Source organism: Sus scrofa, chromosome 3, assembly GCF_000003025.6.
Source record: "Sus scrofa isolate TJ Tabasco breed Duroc chromosome 3, Sscrofa11.1, whole genome shotgun sequence".
Taxonomy (NCBI): Eukaryota; Metazoa; Chordata; class Mammalia; order Artiodactyla; family Suidae; genus Sus; species Sus scrofa.
In genome coordinates, this window is record NC_010445.4 from 2,054,631 (window position 1) to 2,073,471 (window position 18,841).

Below are 18,841 nucleotides of genomic sequence, written 5' to 3' on the forward strand. Positions count from 1 at the left end.
GAAATCTCTGGTAACATCACCAAGACTCAGCGCTTCTGAACCCAACAGGAAAAAAGAGTCTCTGCAATAAGCAGAATCACCTGACTTCCAGAAATCAGGAAATACGTGCCGTCAACCAAACTCCCGGCTCTGAGCTCAGTCTCGAACCCCACCTTACAAAGTCCAAAGGATGCAGAAACGTCCGAGAAAGCGTGACCCCGTCGCGGGAACTGGAAGGCAGTGAAAAAGGACCCCACGGTCCAGGGAACTTGCTTAACATCCCAGAATCGGGAAGCAAGAAGCAGCGGAGGAGAGGCGTCCTCTCTGTGTGTGTGAACGGGGTCTCTGCAAAGCCCCCAAACGTCTGGCTGAGCAAATGCTCCGTGGCCAGGCAAGAAGACATGACGAGAGGACTCCAGCAGAGGTACCAACCGCCCTGGCACCTGCCCGACCCTCTAGGCAAAGAGGCAGCTCATCTGCAGTGACGGCAAGTTGCTCAGCGCAGCCGACCGGCTGCAGTTTCCAGCACGGCCCTGGAGAGCAGAGAGCGGCGCACACAGCGTGTCTGGAGGGCAGTTAACTGGGTAACCAGCAAACGGCTGTGCAGAGGAGCGGCAGCGGTGACTCCCAGGATGAAGGCCGCGTATCAGAACCCTCCTGCTCTGGTCTCAGTCTCTATGGCCCCCCACGGCCTTGGCCCCCGGCTCGCCCCTTCAGCGCCCCTCATGCACTATGGGCAGTGGTTCCTGGAACACTGCACCTGCTCCGCTCTGCTGCAGAACCGCACCGGCCCTCTGCTTACAGGTCACTCTGAGCTGCTCGGTGCGGCCCACGTGGCCCATGGGCACCGCCGGCTGACCCCTGCCCCGCTCGGCCGCGTGGAGCTTGCCCAGGCCTGAGCAGCCCTGCACGGCCCACCCCTGGCCTGAGCCGGCCCCTCCCTGCTCCAGGAGGCCCTGGGCGCCACTTAGGCTTTGTTCTGCTGCCCCCACTCCGCACCCAGGAGGAGCCAGACCTGACCCCCAGGCGGGGCGGGGGTGGAGCCAAGGAAGGGGCAGAGCGGCCGGTTCCCAGCGCACACAGGCTCCCGCCGCGCCCGCCGTCCCCTGACTTAGCTTCCAGCCACTCAAGGCCCTTTCCTGCTGCGGGCAGCGTGACTTGGGACTCCTCTAACCTGCACACAAAAGCGGCCCAGCTTCCCGCGGGCAGCACCACTGCTTGGGCGGCGCTGAGGTCCCGCACCCCTCGAGCAAGGCTGCCTCTGCGACCTCACCCCCAGCAGGGCCCCCGGGTCACTTCCACTCATCTTTAGAAACCTCCTCCAAGAACAACTCCCTGCCTCCGTCGGGCGGAATTGCCTGCTTCCCCCCTTAGCCCCGGTGCAGCCAGGTATTCCGGGTGACACTTCTGGGCGCGTTTTTAGGCAATTATGTGCTTGTGTCTTTGCCACAGCAGCTTTCTGAGAAAGCTGAACGGGACCTCAGCAGAGTGCCTTGCACGCAGAAAAGGCCGAGTGACACAACACCCAGCAGACCGCCTGGCAAGGAGGCCCATGGTGTACACACCCACGGCCACGGTCGGTGCCGCAGTCACACACAGGCTGCCGGTCTAGAACCCGGCCCCAGCTCCAACGGTGGGAGAGAGCCGCTACGTCATGGAAACGCTGCCCAGGTGCTGCAGGATAAGCACGTTCCTTAATAATTCGCCAGATGTCTTTAAAAAATTCAAAATTCTCTTGTATCAGCAGGAGGGCACGCAGACACCACTCCGCTCAGCCTCCCTGTGCAGACCCCGTCTGCCGCGTGTTCTGCTCTTCCTCCCTCAGAGCGTTCATGGAGCGGAGGCCGCCTTACCCGGCAAGGTCACCCCCCGGCCTTTGCTCACGAAGCCAGAGAAGGGCTCCCCGATCCAGGCGCTGGATGACAGCGGACATGCGTGAACACGCGGGGACCGGGGCCTGGAGAGGAGGACGAGGCTTCTCCCTTTGGGGACGGGCAGGGTCCCGCCTCCTCTAGGCAGGACACGCCTTACGGTTTAAACACCGACGGTGGATAAGGACCCGTGTCAGGTCCTCGCCTCCTCAAAGAGTCAGGCTGCGGGGAGCACGCGGTGAGCACGCAGTGAGCACCTCGTGCCTCCTTCCCCTGATCACACGGGGCTGAGGTCCAGGCTAAAGGCTCTGTGGGGACAGGCGCCTTCCCCAGGACACAGGAGGTGCTCCATAAATGTCCACTGAGCAAACGACTACAGAGAGAAATACGCGGACGGGCCTTGCAGGCAGACCTGTCCCTCACTGTGGCTGCTGAGAGGGCGGCGGGCAAGCCACGGCCTCGCCGGGCTCATTTCCCATCTGCGGTGCGTCGAGGGCTGGACGGCCCAGCCAGGAGGGCTCTTCCTGCCCCAGAACGCGGTGCCCGGCGGCGGGGGCCGCAGACACAGAGGTCTGACCAAGCGCCCCACCCCGCGGACGGCCTGGACGCACTGATGTCCTGCGCACGCCCCGTAATAAGCGGCTCTGGCCCTTTCTAGTTCCTTCTTCGGTAAGTTCCCAACTGGGAACGGCAATTTCCACCCAAGCTCAGGACAGACTGGCACCTCCCTTCCCAGACCATTCGCGTTGATGGGGGCAGGGGGCCGAAACCCCCGTGCCGCACTTGGACGGCCTGCATTCCCCGGCTGGGGCTGCCCCTCCCGCCCGAGAAGATCAAACCTTCCTTTCTCGGCAACTGCATCTTCGGTACGCTTTGCGTCTTTCACTTTAATCTTTAAAGTTCACTTGAGATGCATGTGCACGTGAAAGGGTGATAAAAATGTCACCCACCAACAGACATTAAAATTAGTAGCAGGCAAAAGCTGGACGAGAAATAGGGTATTTGCTTGGGCTCTAAGCCCCCCGCCCCCAGTACTTATTACCAACAGAGCAGAGGGTAACTGTGCACGGAGAAACCCGGCAAACACCACCCTCACTGAGGGGTCGGGCTCTGGTCACCAGGACTGGGCGGGCGGAGAGCACGCGCCCGAGAGGACACACGGAGTGGACACCACAACGCATCCGTGGCTTTCTTGCCAACATCTCAGTCTAGTGACGAGAAAACACCCGGCAAATTCAGAGAGGGACTTTCTGCAGAAGGACTGACCGGGGCTCGTTCAAAACGTCAAGGTCACGAACACCCACGAGCCCAGGGGTGGCCAAGAGCGCGTGGAAGCTGAGCCGCAAGGAGGAGCAGGGCCTGTGCAGAAGCCCTCGCGTAAGCGATAAAAAGACACCTGACCCACCAGGGAAAGTGGCCAAAGACGGAGAGGCATCTCCCAGAGAGGAAGCACACAGAGCCTGACACTCAGGGAAATTTCGACAAACACTTAAGGAGATACTTCAAACAGTCTGCAGTCCGCCAGCAGCGAAGACAGGGGAGGTGCGCGCAGGCGGAGCGACACACGCACCGCAGGAAAACCACCGGCCCAACCGCCCGCCGATCCGGGGGCGCCTGCGCCCACCACCCCCTCCCCGGACTTCGTCCCAGAGAGCCCGGAACAGGTGCATCTGGGGACGCGCATTTGTGACGGCCCCACGCGGAGGGTGACTCCCAGGTGGACCCGCGGAGGAGGCCGGCACCTGCGGGCCCGCCCGAAGCGAAGGAGGCGGTGGTGGCGTGGAATGAGCAGCCCGACCGCCCGCAGCCCAGGAACGCGTCCCAGGGCACGGGGAGGAAAACGCACATCGCAGGGCAAGACACACGGGATGAAACCACTGACACGAAGCTTAAACCAGCCGACTCAAGACTCCACGACTGAAACCCGACGACAGCCCGTGGCAACACCGTACAGACGGGCCAGAGACGGGCGACTTCGACGCGGGACCAGCTCTTGGGCAAAGGGGCAGGGAGGCCAGCGGGGTCTCTGGCCCCTGGGGCTGCTGCCACCTCTACTCAGGTTGCAGGAGAAACCAGGTCCGTTTCTTCACATGCAGTTTATGCGAACGGACACTGAGAATGCAGAGCGGCTACACACCCCACATTTCCCGTTTAGAGACTCACACCCTAAATGGGACGGAGCAGCGAAGCGGACTAGGCTGCTTGAAACTTTCAGACCTGAAGACGAAAGGAAAGAATCCCGAGGGAACAAGTCCGACAGGGTCCGATTAGCTTCCCGGGCGTCCATCTGAAAACCTGACTTGCCAGGCGGGAACCATACCTTACAAGCTGGAAAGCGGCCGGAAGGAAGCGTCAATTTCCCACCACGAGCAAGATCTAGAAAACACGAGCTCCTTGGGTGACACCCACACGGACAATTTTAAGAATCCTTATATTCCTTGAACCAAAAACATTTTCCGAGCCTGAATGAATCCGTTTTGTTCCCTCCTGAATCATTCAGAGAGCTTAACGAGCCTCTGCTACGTGTTCTTGTTCCTAAAAATCAGGATTTAGAGCAATCAGAGCGTGCCTGTACCTTAAGAGTATTTTTTTTTTCTTTTGTCTTTGTCTTTTTAGGGCTGCATCTGCGGCATATGGAGGTTCCCAGGCTCGGGGGTCGAATCGGAGCTACAGCTGCCGGCCTGCACCACAGCCCACAGCCACACCTGATCAGAGCCGCACCTGTGACCTACACCACAGCTCACGGCCTCGCCGGATCCTGAACCCACGGAGCGAGGCCAGGGATCGAACCCGCGTCCTTGTGGATGCTCGTTAGGTTCAATAACCACTGAGCCACGACGGGAACTCCATGGACCTTAAGAGTCTTTAAGGCAGATCTACCAGAGCTGGCACTCGGTCCCGAGAACAGGCTGTGTAGCCCGGAGGCAGGGCTCACTCACCAGCTGGAACTCGCTCCTCCGGCTGAAGGCTTCCCTGATGCCCGAGTCCCTCCAGAGCGCGCTCAGGGCCGGGACGTAGAGCTGAAAGGTGGCGGGCTCCACGGGCAGCCCCGCTCTGCTCTCAAAGGCCATGAGGAACATGCCGTGCTTCTCATTCTCCGAGTACTGCCAAGGAATGCCAAGCTTCTCTCGCGCATCAACCAGAACCCTGGAGCCCTGGGGAGGAGAAGACACACAAAGGCTTTCATTGTGCTCCAGAGACGCCGCCGCCGCCACCGCGAAGGTGGACACGGCCCTGATGGGTCATAAAGCAGGAAGCTCACAAGCGGTCACATCTGCAACCCGGGTTTGTCTCAGGTGGTTCTTCCTGGCACGGACGCCTTACTCCCAGGAATGTGACAGGACCCAGACAGAGGGACACAGGCACCACATCAGGGTCTGCCCTTGCTGGGCGCTCCCTTGACAAGGCCCCGGAAAGGACACCGCTGAGCAGGGAAGAAGTGGCAACAAACTCAGCAGAGTGACATGTGAAAAAGGAGCGCTGACCGCATCCGTGAAAGAGACAGTGTTTTAAAACCACCACGAGCCCAGGACTGCTGTTGTCACCACTGACATCTGGCAGTGGCTCCACAGGGAACTGGTGGGAGAACACACACACACACACACACACACAGTCCCGAGACGGCAGGACTGAAGCGGGACGACGCCCGTGGAGCGGGCGGCCCACGGCAACAGGCGTGGGCGGGCGGGTCACGGTCTAGCTGTGTCTGCAAGCATGAGCAGCACGGCCATTGTCTTGCTGATGTGCGCACTGTTAGCGACGAAGTTTGGATTCTCTGCCTTCCCTCACCCCACTGGCAGGATCAAGGGGATGGAGAAATAACCTCAACTCGAAGAGCGCCAGGGAAAGCGTCCGGCCTGCGGAAAAGACTGCCGTGGCCATGACTGTCTCCGGGCAGGAAGTAGGCCTGGCCCATCGTCCTCCGCCTGGTGCTTCGAAATCAGCAACACGGCACCCGAGGAAGTTTCTGAGTTTTTCTGAGGGCGCCCTCAGCGAACCAAGAGCCGAAGGGCCCCTCCCCATCTGGGAAGGCCTTGGCAGGCTCAGGGCATGTGCGGGACCCTGCACCACGGACGGCGGTACCCTCCCCCCCAGCACGGAGAGCAGCAGGACATCACTGCCCATCTGGCACTTACTTTTAGGGGATAAAATTGGAAAAAAGAACCGCCGTATGGAGTCTGAGTCCCCTGACCTACAATCCCCCATTCACGTGTGCCGTTCAATGGCTTTTAGCTGGCGGTTATCCTCAAACACCTCGCTTCCAGAACCCGGAGCAGAGGCACGGAATGGATCCTGCCTTCTGCACGTCGCCGCCGCAGCATCGGCTCGCCACCCCGGACTTCCCTTTCTGCCGTGAGCCTCTGGGCTGAAGGGCAACGGCGAGAAGGAGAGTAGCCACGGCCGCCCTCCAGACCGAGGGACCAGGACACTCTGGTTCGAGAGGTTCCTGTAGCTCTCTGCTCGGGGTCCGTGCCTGTCGGCCGTCGGTAACCACACCCGGTCCTACCGATTCACAAACGTGTTTATTGCTTACTCGGGGCAAAGCACTGGGCTGGGTACTGCAGGACAACAAAGCGCTTACTGAAGCATTCTGAGCTCTGGAAACTCAGAAGCTCGCTGAGACAGGGAGAGAGACAGATGGATTAAAAAAGTTAACACCCAGAGTTCCCGTCATGATGCAGTGGTTGACGAATCCGACTAGGAACCCTGAGGTTGCGGGTTGGATCCCTGGCCTTGCTCCGTGTGTTAAGGATCCAGCGTTGCCGTGAGCTGTGGTGTAGGTTGCAGACGCGGCTCGGATCCTGTGTTGCTGTGGCTCTGGTGTAGGCTGGCGGCTACAGCTCTGATTCGACCCCTAGCCTGGGAACCTCCATGTGCCACAGGCGCGGCCCAAGAAATGGCGAAAAGACAAAAAAAAAAAAAAGTCAACCAACATCCATTAAAAACAAACGCTGGGAAAACTGATGAAAAGTCTACAAGTAACATCACACTCAGTGATCAAAACTATGCTTCCAAGAGTAGCAATAATTCAAGGACACCTACTTTTTTTTTTTTTTTTTTTTTTTTGGTCTTTTTGCCTTTTCTAAGGTCGCTCCCGTGGCACATGGAGGTTCCCAGGCTAGGGGTCGAATCGGATCTGTAGCCGCCAGCCTGCACCACAGCCACAGCAACGCTGGATCCGAGCCGCGTCAGCAACCTACACCACAGCTCACGGCAATGCCGGATCCTTATCCCACTGAGCAAGGCCAGGGATCCAACCCGCAACCTCATGGTTCCTAGTCAGATTCGTTCACCACTGCGCCACGGCGGGAACTCCAAGGATGCCTACTTTTATCACTGCTATTCAACACGGTTCTTGCCAGGGAGGTAAGGTGAAGAAAACAAACATGAGGTTCATAGATGAGAGAGGGGAAAAAATAAGACTAAGCCTCTCTGCAGATGAAATTAGGGTCTATGTAAGAAAATCCCAAGGGATTTGCCAAAAAACTCCTTGAATACAAGGGAACTCAGCAAGCTCACCAGATACAGAAATCAACCCACAAGTCAACTGTCTTTCTATATGTTAGCAATGAACATGTGGAAATTAAAAATTTAAATACAATACTATTCACGGTCATGAAAAAAATTGAAACACTCAGGCATAAACCTAACAAGACATATAGGACTTGTACGTTGAAAACTAAGAGACGCTGAACAAAGAAGTCAAAGATCTACTGAATGGAGGGACATACCATATTCATGGATTGGAAGCTTCAACACAGTGAGGCTCTCGGTTCTCTCCAAAGTGCAGGGGTAACACATTTCTTTCTATAAAATCCCAACAAGACCTCTTCTGGATACAGATGTAATTATTCTAAAATTCGTATCGAGGAGCTCCCGCTGTGGTGCAATGGGATGGGCAGCATCTCTGGAGCACTGGGATGCAGGTTCAATCCCCTTAACCCCTTAAGAGTGGGTTAAGGATCCCACATTGCCAGAGCTTTGGTATAGGTGGCAACCGTGGCTCAGATCTGATCCCTGGCCTGGGAACTCCATATGCTGCAGGGTAGCCAAAAAAGAAAAACTAAAAAAAAATTTTTATATGGAAAGGCACTAGGTTAACTACAATAATTTTGAAAAAAAAAATTAAGCGGGAGGACTCACTCTACCCAATGTGCAGACTTACTGCACAGCTACAGTGATGGAGGCTGCCTTGTGCTGGTGAAGGACTGGACGCTTAGATCAACGGGAGACGACAGGGGACCCAGAGACGGTCCCCCATAAGCACCGCAAATTGACCTTTCTGAAGAAGATCCGAAAACAACTACACAGAGGAAGAACAGCCTTTTCCACAGATGATGTTGGAGCCGTTGGGTATCCAGAGGCAAAGGAAAGAACCCCCAATAACCATGACCGAAACCCCACATCAAAAACTAACTTGAGCTGTCAGAGGACGGCCGGGGAGAAAATCTTCAGGACCTGCAGCTTGGGGAACGGTCCTCGGACGTGACGCCGGATGCAGAAGTCACACGAGAAAAATATCGACAAACTGGACTTCACTGAAGTGAAAGCTGGGGCTCTGCAAAAGACTCTTTTAAAAGAACGAAAAGGCAAGCTAGGCACCGGCAGAGAAGACCTGCCAACCACTCATCTGACAAAGGAGGCCCATTTACAACAGGCACAGAATGCGCAAAACTCCGTAGTTTAAAAAAAAAAAGTCTGGTGAGAGGGTGGGCCGAGACACGAAAAGCTGTTCCAACCAGAGAGCACACAGACAGCAGGAGAGCAGGTGGAAGACAGGAAGCCCAAGTTCACGCCAGGGAGGAGCAGAGCGAGACGCGGAAGACCTCGCCACGCACCTGTGCCCAGAGCTGAGACAGAAGGCCGCAGCCGCACTCAGCGGTGGGAGAAGGCAGAGGAGGGGACCTCGGACGCTCGGCGGGGCGGGGGTGCAAAACGGGACAGCCCCTCCGGAAGGTGGTTCTTCTGTTTCCCCAAACAGTAAGCGCACACGATCACGCCATCTCACTCCTGGGCATTTAGCCCAGAGAAACGAGGGGTTTCCACACAAAGACTTGGGCAGGAACGTTCGGAGCGGCTTTATTCACGACGCCTCAAGACTAGAAGCAACCCAGACGCCCAGTAAACGAATGGTTGAACGGCAGGACCTCCGTCCCATGGAATACGATTCGGTGATAAGAAGGGATGAACGCCTCAAGTTCCCGTTGTGGCTCGGTGCAAACGAAGCAGACTAGTATCCATGAGGATCCAGGTTCGATGCCCGGCCTTGCCCAGTGGATTAAGGATCCAGTGTTGCCGTGTGCTGTGGTGTATATCGCAGACGTGGCTGGGATCTGGCGTTGCTGAGGCTGTGGCGTAGGCCAGTGGCTACAGCTTCGATTCAACCCCTCGCCTGGGAACCTCCATATGCGGCAGGTGCGGCCCTAAAAAAAAAAAAGGAATGAACTACAAATAAATACAACTTAGATGGATCCTCAGGAAATAATGTCATTCTCAAAAGGTCACATCCTCTGTGATTCCGTTTATAGAATATTCTCAAAAAGACAGAATCACAGGATGGACAGCGAAGCCGTCTCTGCCAGGGATCGGGGCTGGAGCGGGGAGGAGGGTACCTGAGGGAGCTCTCTGTGCTGATGGGGCAGGTCTGGATCTTGAGAAGCAGTGCAGGTTACACGAAACCACACAGGTGACAGAGAGTCACACACACACACGCACACGTTGTACCACTGTCCGTCTCCTGGTTTTGAAACCGCACGACAGTTACGGAAAAGGTACCCACGGGGACACTAGGAGACAGCGCTCTGCACCGTCTGTGCGATCACCTGGGAACCTGCACTGACTTCCAGCTAAGTGAAAAAAGACAGAGTTAGCTAGCAGTCCTGGCAACGCGTGTTCCAATTACACGGTGTGAAAGGGGGGGGGATACTCGAGGCCGAAGGAAGAGGGTGCAGGAGAAGGTGAGCTGGGCGAACCCCGTCCGAGCTGGGTCTTCGCTGAGCTGCCGAAGGACTGGCTCATTTCAACAGCAGGTTAGGACCTATCTGGGGGGAAGGGGACCCCAAGAAAGCCTCGGCTCTGGCTCTCCTTCCTCCCGGCCCCCGGCAGGCTCTCTGACGGCGTTACCCCCACCTGCCCCCTGCCCCAAGGGACAATACTGAAAACACCCAGGCACCCAGGCACCCAAGGCGGCAACGGTGGGGTTTCTTCTCCACGTGATGCACAAGCGTCTGAGCCCAGAGAAGGGGGAAGAGACTCCGCTGGTGAGGTCCTGGGCACAGGGTCACAGCACCTTTGTGCGAGTCGGAGAAAGGAGCTGGCTCAGGACCTCACCCCACCGCCCCCCAGTCAGGCACCCGACCCACCCATTCGTGATGGGCCTTCCCATGTGAAACGCGGCAAAAGCGGCCGGGCACACGCTCTCTCTTCAGCGCGCTGTTTACACATTCAACAGTCCACTTCCCAGGAGCACAGCCTCACTCAGGGGTTAAACGGAGCCTCTCCTCCCCCGGGAGTTCGTGCCGAGGCGGAGGCGAGGGGGTGGGGACCGCACGGCCTTGGAAGCCTGAGCGGTCGTTTACCGAGACGGCTTTCAATGCTGCACAGACCAGGCCTGCCCTAATTATTGGGGTGAACGTAGGTCTGGCTTAAAAAAACCCCGGGGTGTCCAAAAGCAGCCTGTGTTCCCACTGCACACTGCCACCCAGGCAAGCCGGAACTGGTGCAAATTAACTTCACCCAAACGCGAAGAAAAGGCTCCTTATTTCTCTCTTTAGAAGGTCAGGGAAATTGGCACAGCTGCTGACGAACTTTGAATTCTACCAGTGCGCTATGGTCCATTTTCTATATCTTGTTCGTCTCACATGGAGGAAAAAGGAATCAAGAAAGAAAAAAAAAAAAAAAAAAAAAGACATCCCTCGTTTGCTCTTGTTTTAAACGATTCTAGTTCCCAGCTATTCTCTGCTAACTTTGTTCTGAGTCTCCAAAACTGAGCTGTAGGCAAGTTTTCTACTCTGAGACAGTTGCTGAAAAGCTGAGTCCACGTCGTCTTTCTTTTTCGTGGGAGCGTAAGGTCTTTGGAGGTGCTATAATACGTGTATTTTGAAGAAACGCTAAGTCTCCTCATGACAGAGACGCGCTAAGTCTTAGAAGCTGCTAATACAACAGGCGTAACAACGAGAAAACATCTCGCTCCTTCCTCTTCCCATAAAAGATTGATGTCCTCAACAGACAGGGGCCAAGAAAATCCCCAAATCCACATACACACAAAAGGAAAAGCAACAACAAAGGCAGACGCCTTGAACTCGTCTCATTAATAGCTATTTAAAAAGCCCTGCTTTCAGCAGCAGTGCTACCAAAGTATTCATTTTCCCGATAGCCCGTACATTTTACTCAGTTACCCAAATATAAACAGTTAAAGGCTGAAAAGGGTTGATGACTTCATCTCAATACTATGTAACACTTTAAACTGTTCAAAGAACACATTTTTAAGACAACTTATAAATGCAGCAATTTAAACTTCTAGTCAAAAGAACAGCTTCCCTGTCTGCCGGGGATGTAGATGTGGGGGTTTTCGGTTTTACTGGATGAAGCCCAAACACTGCAAATCCCGTTATCTCGTTTCAAAATAGCTTTTGTTAGTTTAGCCCCTAATCAAACCACATCTTTTGAGATGAGTCATTCCTCACTGAAATCTTCCCACAATAAATACTAACACGGAGAGAGAGAGAGACTGCGGGTCGATCAACTCCGCGTTCCCGACAGAAGGAAAGTCACGTTAAGAAAAAGCTAAGGTTTGACATGTTCCCCCAATTCGACAACAACATGTGTACTTGGGAAACCCTGTGTTTGCGTTTTTTTTTTTTTTCTTTTTTTTTGTGAAACCCACTAGGCTGAGCTGTTTGCCTCTGGCCACCATCCAAATAAAAGAAATGCCGCCAGAAATGTAAACAGGATGCATTTCTTTAAGTTCATGAGTCCGGCAGGCACAGGCAGCCGGCCCGGCTGCGCTTCCGCCTCTCAGAGGCTGCAGGGGAGGCACCTTCTAATTTAGAGTCGGGGAGAGAGGCAGCCAGGGAACCGGCACATGGCAAACCGGTCATCAGAGGGCCATTACTGCTGTGACACGAAGCTGGACGGCTCCCGGGCCGGGCGGGGTCCTGTCCCCACCACCGCCTCCGGGAGCTGGGAACAAGGCACAGCCCTTCTGGAACAGACCCTCCCTCTTCCCAGGAGAGCCACCTACAGAGCTCTCCCTGCAGCCAGGCCGAGGCTGCCTGGCAAAGAGAGGTGCCAGGGAGGGAGGGCAAGGCCAGCAAGGTGCTCCCGGGGCACCTGCTCTGCGGAGCACCCGAAGCATAGGCCAGGAGAAAGGTCACGGGACCCTCAGAAATGTCACCCTCGGTGAGAAGAGCGGGGCAAGCTAGGCGGTGGCGAGCCAAGACCTCGGGAATCCACTCCGCGAGGAGCGCGGCAGGTCCAGGCTCTGTCTCCAGACTCTGGGGGGAGGAGTGCACGCAGGTGGGGACGCTGGTCAGAGGGATGGCCCGGCGGCCCCGTGAGGAGGTGACACTCAGGAAGGTGAGACGTAAACGCCACAGGACACCCTAGGAGGGAAGAGCGCGGCGTGGCTTAGGAGGGGTGGGGTGTGGGTGAGTTACGACAAAGCACCTTAAGGGACAACGCGAGATTCCAGGTACCGTCTTTAGGGGACAGGCAGGACTCCACGCACGCCGGCTTCAGGAAGCGCACGGAGACGCAAACGAGCACCGCAAGCCTTCTTCAGCAGCCTGGAAAAGGTCGGTCTTCCCTAGAGGATTTTTTTTGAAAAAAAGGAACTCCACGTCAGCTCAGAACTGCTCAGGCCTCCGAGAGCAGAACGCGACATTCCACACTCAACTTCGGAACGAAAAGCCAGGCCACTGGAGGCCGGTGCATTCACCTCCTGGAGCCAGTCTCGTCCGCTCTTCCAGGGTTCAGGCTGGAAGCACTGGAAGCGACTCGACTAAACGTGTCGCTAAATGTTCTAAGGACAAACACCGGTACAAGGGGGCAAAGAAGCTTTCCCGTTAAGTGCAGAGAACATTGAGAGTAACTGCTAAATATCGTGCCAAGGAGGGGCACGTCCGGTAAACGCGACAAGCCGGTCACACAGCTTGATATACTGAATTAGCGAGAATTTTAAAAATGAAACAATGGTAAATATCCGAATAAATTGCCCATAGTAAAGGTAAATACTTCACAGAGGTCTCGTTTCAGTTAAGAGACCTGCGTGGGAGTTCCCTGGTGGCTCAGTAGGTTAAGGATCCAGTGCTGTCACTGTTGTGGTGAGGGTCTGATCCCTGGCCAGGTAACTTGTGCATGCTATGGACACAGCCAAAAAAGAAAAAAGAAAAAGAAAAAGATAAATATGCAAACATAGAGGGAGTTCCCGTCATGGCTCAGTGGTTAACGAATCTGACTAGGAACCAGGAGGGTGCGGGTTCGATCCCTGGCCTTGCTCCGTGGGTTAAGGATCCAGCATTGCTGTGAGCTGTGGTGTAGGTTGCAGATGCGGCTCGGATCCAGAGTTGCTGTGGCTGTGGTGTAGGCCGGCAGCTGCAGCTCCGATTGGACCCCTAGCCTGGGAACCTCCATATGCCGTGGAAGCGGCCGAAGAAATGGCAAAAAGACAAATATATATATGCAAACATAGAGAGCCACACACATGGACAGCTTTGTGCGTGTGCACGTACACCCACACTGGGTTCAGGCGGTCAAAGGGGTGTGACATGTCTGTGCACTGTACTCGGAGCGCCCGGGCTGGGCTCCTGCAGAGGCTGCTCCGAGGCCGGCCCTTTCTCGTGCCTCTTCCACCTCAAATCCAACAGAACTGGGCTGAGGGTCAGAAATCTAAACAGCAATGAGCTGGGTTTGGGGAGGAATGGCTGAGAGTGGAAAGAAGCTGTGCGAGGAGGTGTGAGAAAATCGGGGCTCGCTGTCTTCGGGGGACGGCGTTACTGGGTTGGTTTTGATGACCACTATCTCGGCCAGCGAGTCCGGGTCACCTTGGACGGCACGGCCACCAGGTTTTCTACCCCAAAGACACTGGCGGGGCCAGACTGCCCTTGGACCTGTGCCGTGGTCAGATGCGCGCGGTTCACGCCAGGAGCTGTGCCCCATCAGAGGCACCCTGGACCCCGTTCCTGATGAACCGACTGCCTCCAGCTCCACCAGGCGTGGGGCCCTGCATGCTGCTGGGCTAACTCAGTGCTCAGAGGGCACAAATGCTGCTGCGGGTCGTGTATAAAACCCAAGCTCTCCCGACGATGAAAAAACCATTTCAGAGATGCTATAGGACGTGGCACCATCTCTCATGCTGCGTACCCGCCACGTGAACATCAGTATGTGACGTGCTTAAGGTCCGACAGCTCCCTTTGCCTTCCGGACACAGTGAGGTGCAGTTTTGCAGCCATTCTACAGATGAGAAACTGAGGCTCAGTCATGCAGCCACGAGGCATGACTCAGCAACTCTAAAACCAGTCATCCAGCCACGAGGCATGACTCAGCGACTCTAAAGCCAGTGTTTTTTCACCTATATTCTCTTCCTCTACGGGTGTGTCTGGGAAACGGGAGCAGAGCAAAGCGGCGGTAGTGGAGGCGGTCTCGTCCGCTGCCTGTTTTTCACCCAGCTGACAGCAGGCACTGGGACCAGAGGCATCTGGATCGACCTACGATGGACCCAGTGTTTCTCACCTTCCCTAGAACGTTCTTCTTTTAAAGCCTTCATTAAATCTAGACGTAGGGGCTAGGCTGCACACCTGGCCAAATTAAAGGAAATTTAGTACGTTCAGATCCTACTTTAACCTCCGAACAATGAAAATCCTTTGACACACATACTCTCTCTCGGCAGCACAGAATGAGAAGAGCTTGTGGCCACTCTGTCCAGCAGGAGAGAGGTCCCCTGTGGCTACCAGGCACGGCAGGTGGCCAGTCTGAGCAGACGTGTTTCCAGAGGCTTATGGCGAAAACTAGATGTGCTTTACCTTTTCATATTGATTACATGCTGCAGTGATAACATTTTGGGTATTTCAGGTTGTTAAAATATTATGAAAGGCAGAGCTACGTTTCCTCCACCGTCCCTAACGCGGCTCATTTCAAGTGCATACATGGCTCAGGTCGCGGTTCTGTCAGACAACACTGCCAACACTTCTCGAAATGGAATTTGTTTCTTCCTAATTACAAAAACACTTTCAGTACAGAAGACAGAGGAAACACGGACATGCATAAAGACAGACAATTAAGGAGTTTCCACTGTGGTGCAGCGGGACTGGCATCGTCGCTGCATTGTTCGGACACAGGTTCAATCCCTGGCCCCGCACAGTGGGTTAAAGGATCCAGCAGAACTCCATATGCCGCAGGGCGGCCAAAAAAGAAAAAAAGAGACAATTAAATCCTCAAACGTATCACTGTCTGGAAATAACTTGTTAACATCTTAGAATGTTATCTGTATCATTCTGGACATAAATTCTTTCGGGTGTATTAACATTTTATAAATCTTTAAAAAACATTCCTTGGAGTTCCCATCATGGCTCAGTGGTAACAAACCCGACTAGAATCCCTGAGGACGCAGGTTCGATCCCTGGCCTCATTCAGTGGGTTAAGGATCTGGTACTGCCGTGAGCTGCAGTATAGGTCACAGAGGCGGCTCGGATCTGGTGTTGCTGTGGCTGTGGTGTAGACCAGCAACTACAGCTCTGATTTGACCCCTAGCCGGGGATCTTCCATATGCTGCTGGTGCAGCCCTAAAAAAAAGACCAAACAACCTCCCCGCAAAACCATTTCTAGCAATCTACCATAACCGTTTCCCCATGTCACTAAATACTTCAAAATTTCAAGGTCTGTCATTGCTGCACAGCACTCCATTGCAGGCACGTGCCAGGACGAACCTCTGCTGGACACCTGAATGGTCCCCAACACGTGGCTGGTGTGAACACACGCCCAGGACGCCCTGGCGCAGGCGTATCTGCACATAACTGTTCTCCTGGGACAGGCTCCTCGAAGTGGAACCGCTGGGTCAAAGTGTGCGCACGTTTCGAGGAGTTCGGTAAATACACTAAACTGTTCTCCAGAAAGGCTCTCCCAGTGTACACATTCGTGTTTGCTAGCTCTTCACTTTCCTTTCCTTCTCCCCAAATTCTTTCTTGTAAGTGGTCTATTTGCTTTGCTAAAATTTTCCTCCAGTAATATTTAACCAGTCACATCCTCAAACCATAGCTCCGAGGGGAATCACGATAATTAGCAACCGAACACGAAGTGAATTTAGTTTGCGTGCGTGCACACCGACAACCCAGGCTGAGAAAAAAATAGAAAAGTCATAAGACATTTGGCCTCTATATTTCAAATAAGCTTTTACCTAAGTATTCATTTTTCTAAGTCCTATTAATAAATAATAAGCCGAACAAGGTAAAATAAATGAATGGCAAATAAAATCAATTAAAGTAACAGAGAAATAATAACAAAGGAACCATTGAAAATAAGACTGCTTGACCTTCCCAAGCATGCCTGAATGTCTAAAGTCTCTCACTTCCAATCAGAGAACGAGGACCGGCGGCCACCGCTTCCAAGAAAACACTCTAGGTCCAGGCATAAAAAAGAATTTAAAACATGTAGCTCGAGTTTGTAGGAGAAGCCTCCCACTCAGGAGCGCCTCGAATGTGATGGAGAGTTAACGCGAATTTGTGTCGATGAAGACAGAAGTCCCTTCGAATTATGAGGCCTTCAGTCAAGGTGTAAGAAGGGAAAAAACGGCCTGGATACGACGCCTGCTCGCTCACTGTCTCCCCATCTGAAACTCCGTGATGGGAAGTCTGCAGCTGGCTAGGAGACGGACTATGGGAAGTTAGGCGGAGATGAGATGTGACTCTTGCAGAATTCAATGACTCTGCCACTCAATAAAACTCAAAGGTAACAAAAACAGCACCGAAAACGCACCTGGACTTCTCAGGAAGTTCAGCATCAGCGTTAGACAGTCTTGCACAAACTGTTAGGACACAGCAGCATCTCAAGCAAAGCAAGACTTAGGTGTTACACAGAATCGGTGCCAACAGAGACGGGCGAGGGCAGCTATTCAGCTGAGGAAAGTTCTTAGACCACAACAGACTGAGGCATAAGGTAAAGGTACCCACAAATGATCAATATTTGGGCTCTTCCCTTGATCCTGCCCTTCCAGCATCTCTTCATGGACCAGTAATAGTTCAGGGTCAAGAATGAAAACCTTGGAGTTCCCGCCGTGGCGCAGGGGTTAACGAATCCGACTAGGAACCAGGAGGGTGCGGGTTCCGTCCCTGCCCTTGCTCAGTGGGTTAAGGATCCAGCATTGCCGTGAGCTGTGGTGTAGGTCGCAGAAGTGGCTCGGATCCCGCGTGTCAGTGGCTGTGGTGCAGGCCGGTGGCTACAGCTCCGATTCGACCCCTCGCCTGGGAACCTCCATTTGCCGCGGGAGCGGCCCAAGAAATGGCCAAAAGACAAAAAAAAAAAAAAAAAAAAAGAATGAAAACCTTCATTTATGCTTCATTAGCGCTTATGAAGGAGCAGAGCTGGTCTCCACAAGTTCCAAGTGGAGGCACAGGCAGTGCTGCCTCCGAAACGGTCTTGAACGGGTCCGTTTCCCGCGCTCCCCGCTCCGGCTTTGGTCGAGCCACCGCCGCCTCTCCCCCGGATGACCGCAGGCCTCTGACGGGTCTCCGCGTGTGTTCGCCAAGGGAGTGAGTTCAGGGCCCTCTCCGCCCAAACCGACAAGGGTCACCACCTCCTCAGAGGACCAGCCCCGAAGGCCTGAGCTGGCCCGTGAGCTCCCCAGGCCCGATCCCTCCTCCCATCTCCCTGCCTGAAGCTCCGGAGCCCCTGACACCCACACGGCTCCCTCCTGCCTCCCTCCTGCTCAAAGGGCAGCCTCGCAAGGCCTCCCGGGGCCCCCGCCCGCCTTCTCCCACCTGTGCCCCCCCCAGCACTGAGCGATGCACCCGACAGCCTCCTCCTCCATCTCGCTTGGTGTATTTCTCCCCCCACGGGAACGCCGGGCCCCGGCTGGCCTCCCCTCGTCCCAGGGCCAGCACACAGATGACCCACACATGTGGGCAGGACGAACGCCCAGACCTCAGGATCCCCCTCTGCTACGCAAGGGTCAGCCCTCCCCTCCCGCCCCCGGTCCGCAGGGAGGCACACCTGCAGCAAGGGATGCGGTGTGGGAACAGCTGGATCTGCCTCGGCCCAAGCTGGTCCCACAGCACCCAGGCCAAACTCCGTTACTCATCCCAGTGTATTTCTCACGGAAATCTCACCCCACGAGGACTCGCTACTGAGGTGAAGAAATTAATACTGGCCCATCGACATGTTACTTGAAAGCAATTTAGTCATAGAATGGGTCTGGGAAGTTCCTTTTAAAACGACCTCCTTTTCACAGGCCAAAGAGAAAAAGTCTGTTTACAGGAAAAGCGCAAGCAGAAACAGCTTAAGTTACTGTAACAAGAAAATGAAACCTGCAGAGAAGCAGTTTAAATACACGTAGTTTTCAGAGTTCGCGTTGGGGCGCAGCGGAAACAAATCTGACTAGGAACCTCCATATGCCGTGGGTGCGGCCCTAAAAAGCAAAAAAAAAAAAAAAAAAAAAAAAAAAAAGGTAATTGTCACCCGTGTATATTACTTCTTTTAAAAGCATACAGACGCTTTTATGATTAATAAGATACAAATAATCCTTTAAAAGCATCTTGAATTTGGAGGGCCTTCCAGGATGATGCCTTCTCCCAGCAACAGACACGATAAATACCATCCCTCTCCTTTTTTTTTTTTTTGCTTTTTGTCTTTTCTAGGGCCGCTCCGGCAGAATATGGAGGTTCCCAGGCTAGGGGTCTAATCGGAGCTGTAGCCACAGGCCTACACCACAGGCACAGCAATGCCGGATCCTAGCCGAGTCTGCGACCTACACCACAGCTCACAGGAAGGCTGGATCCTTA

The 18,841-nt window shown here is 54.5% G+C and overlaps 1 protein-coding gene across 4 annotated transcripts in view; it reads right to left on the minus strand.

Annotated features, from left to right (window-relative positions):
* GNA12 (G protein subunit alpha 12) overlaps positions 1-18,841 on the minus strand; it is a 103,444-nt gene that overhangs the window by 52,137 nt on the left and 32,466 nt on the right. For 3 of the 4 annotated variants that reach the window (XM_021086010.1, XM_021086014.1, XM_021086013.1), the window contains exon 2: positions 4,790-5,005. The exons of the other annotated variant lie outside the window; for it this stretch is intronic. In XM_021086010.1, the coding sequence (XP_020941669.1) occupies positions 4,790-5,005 (216 nt within the window). The remainder of the gene's footprint in view (positions 1-4,789; positions 5,006-18,841) is intronic. 4 annotated transcript variants of the gene reach the window in all.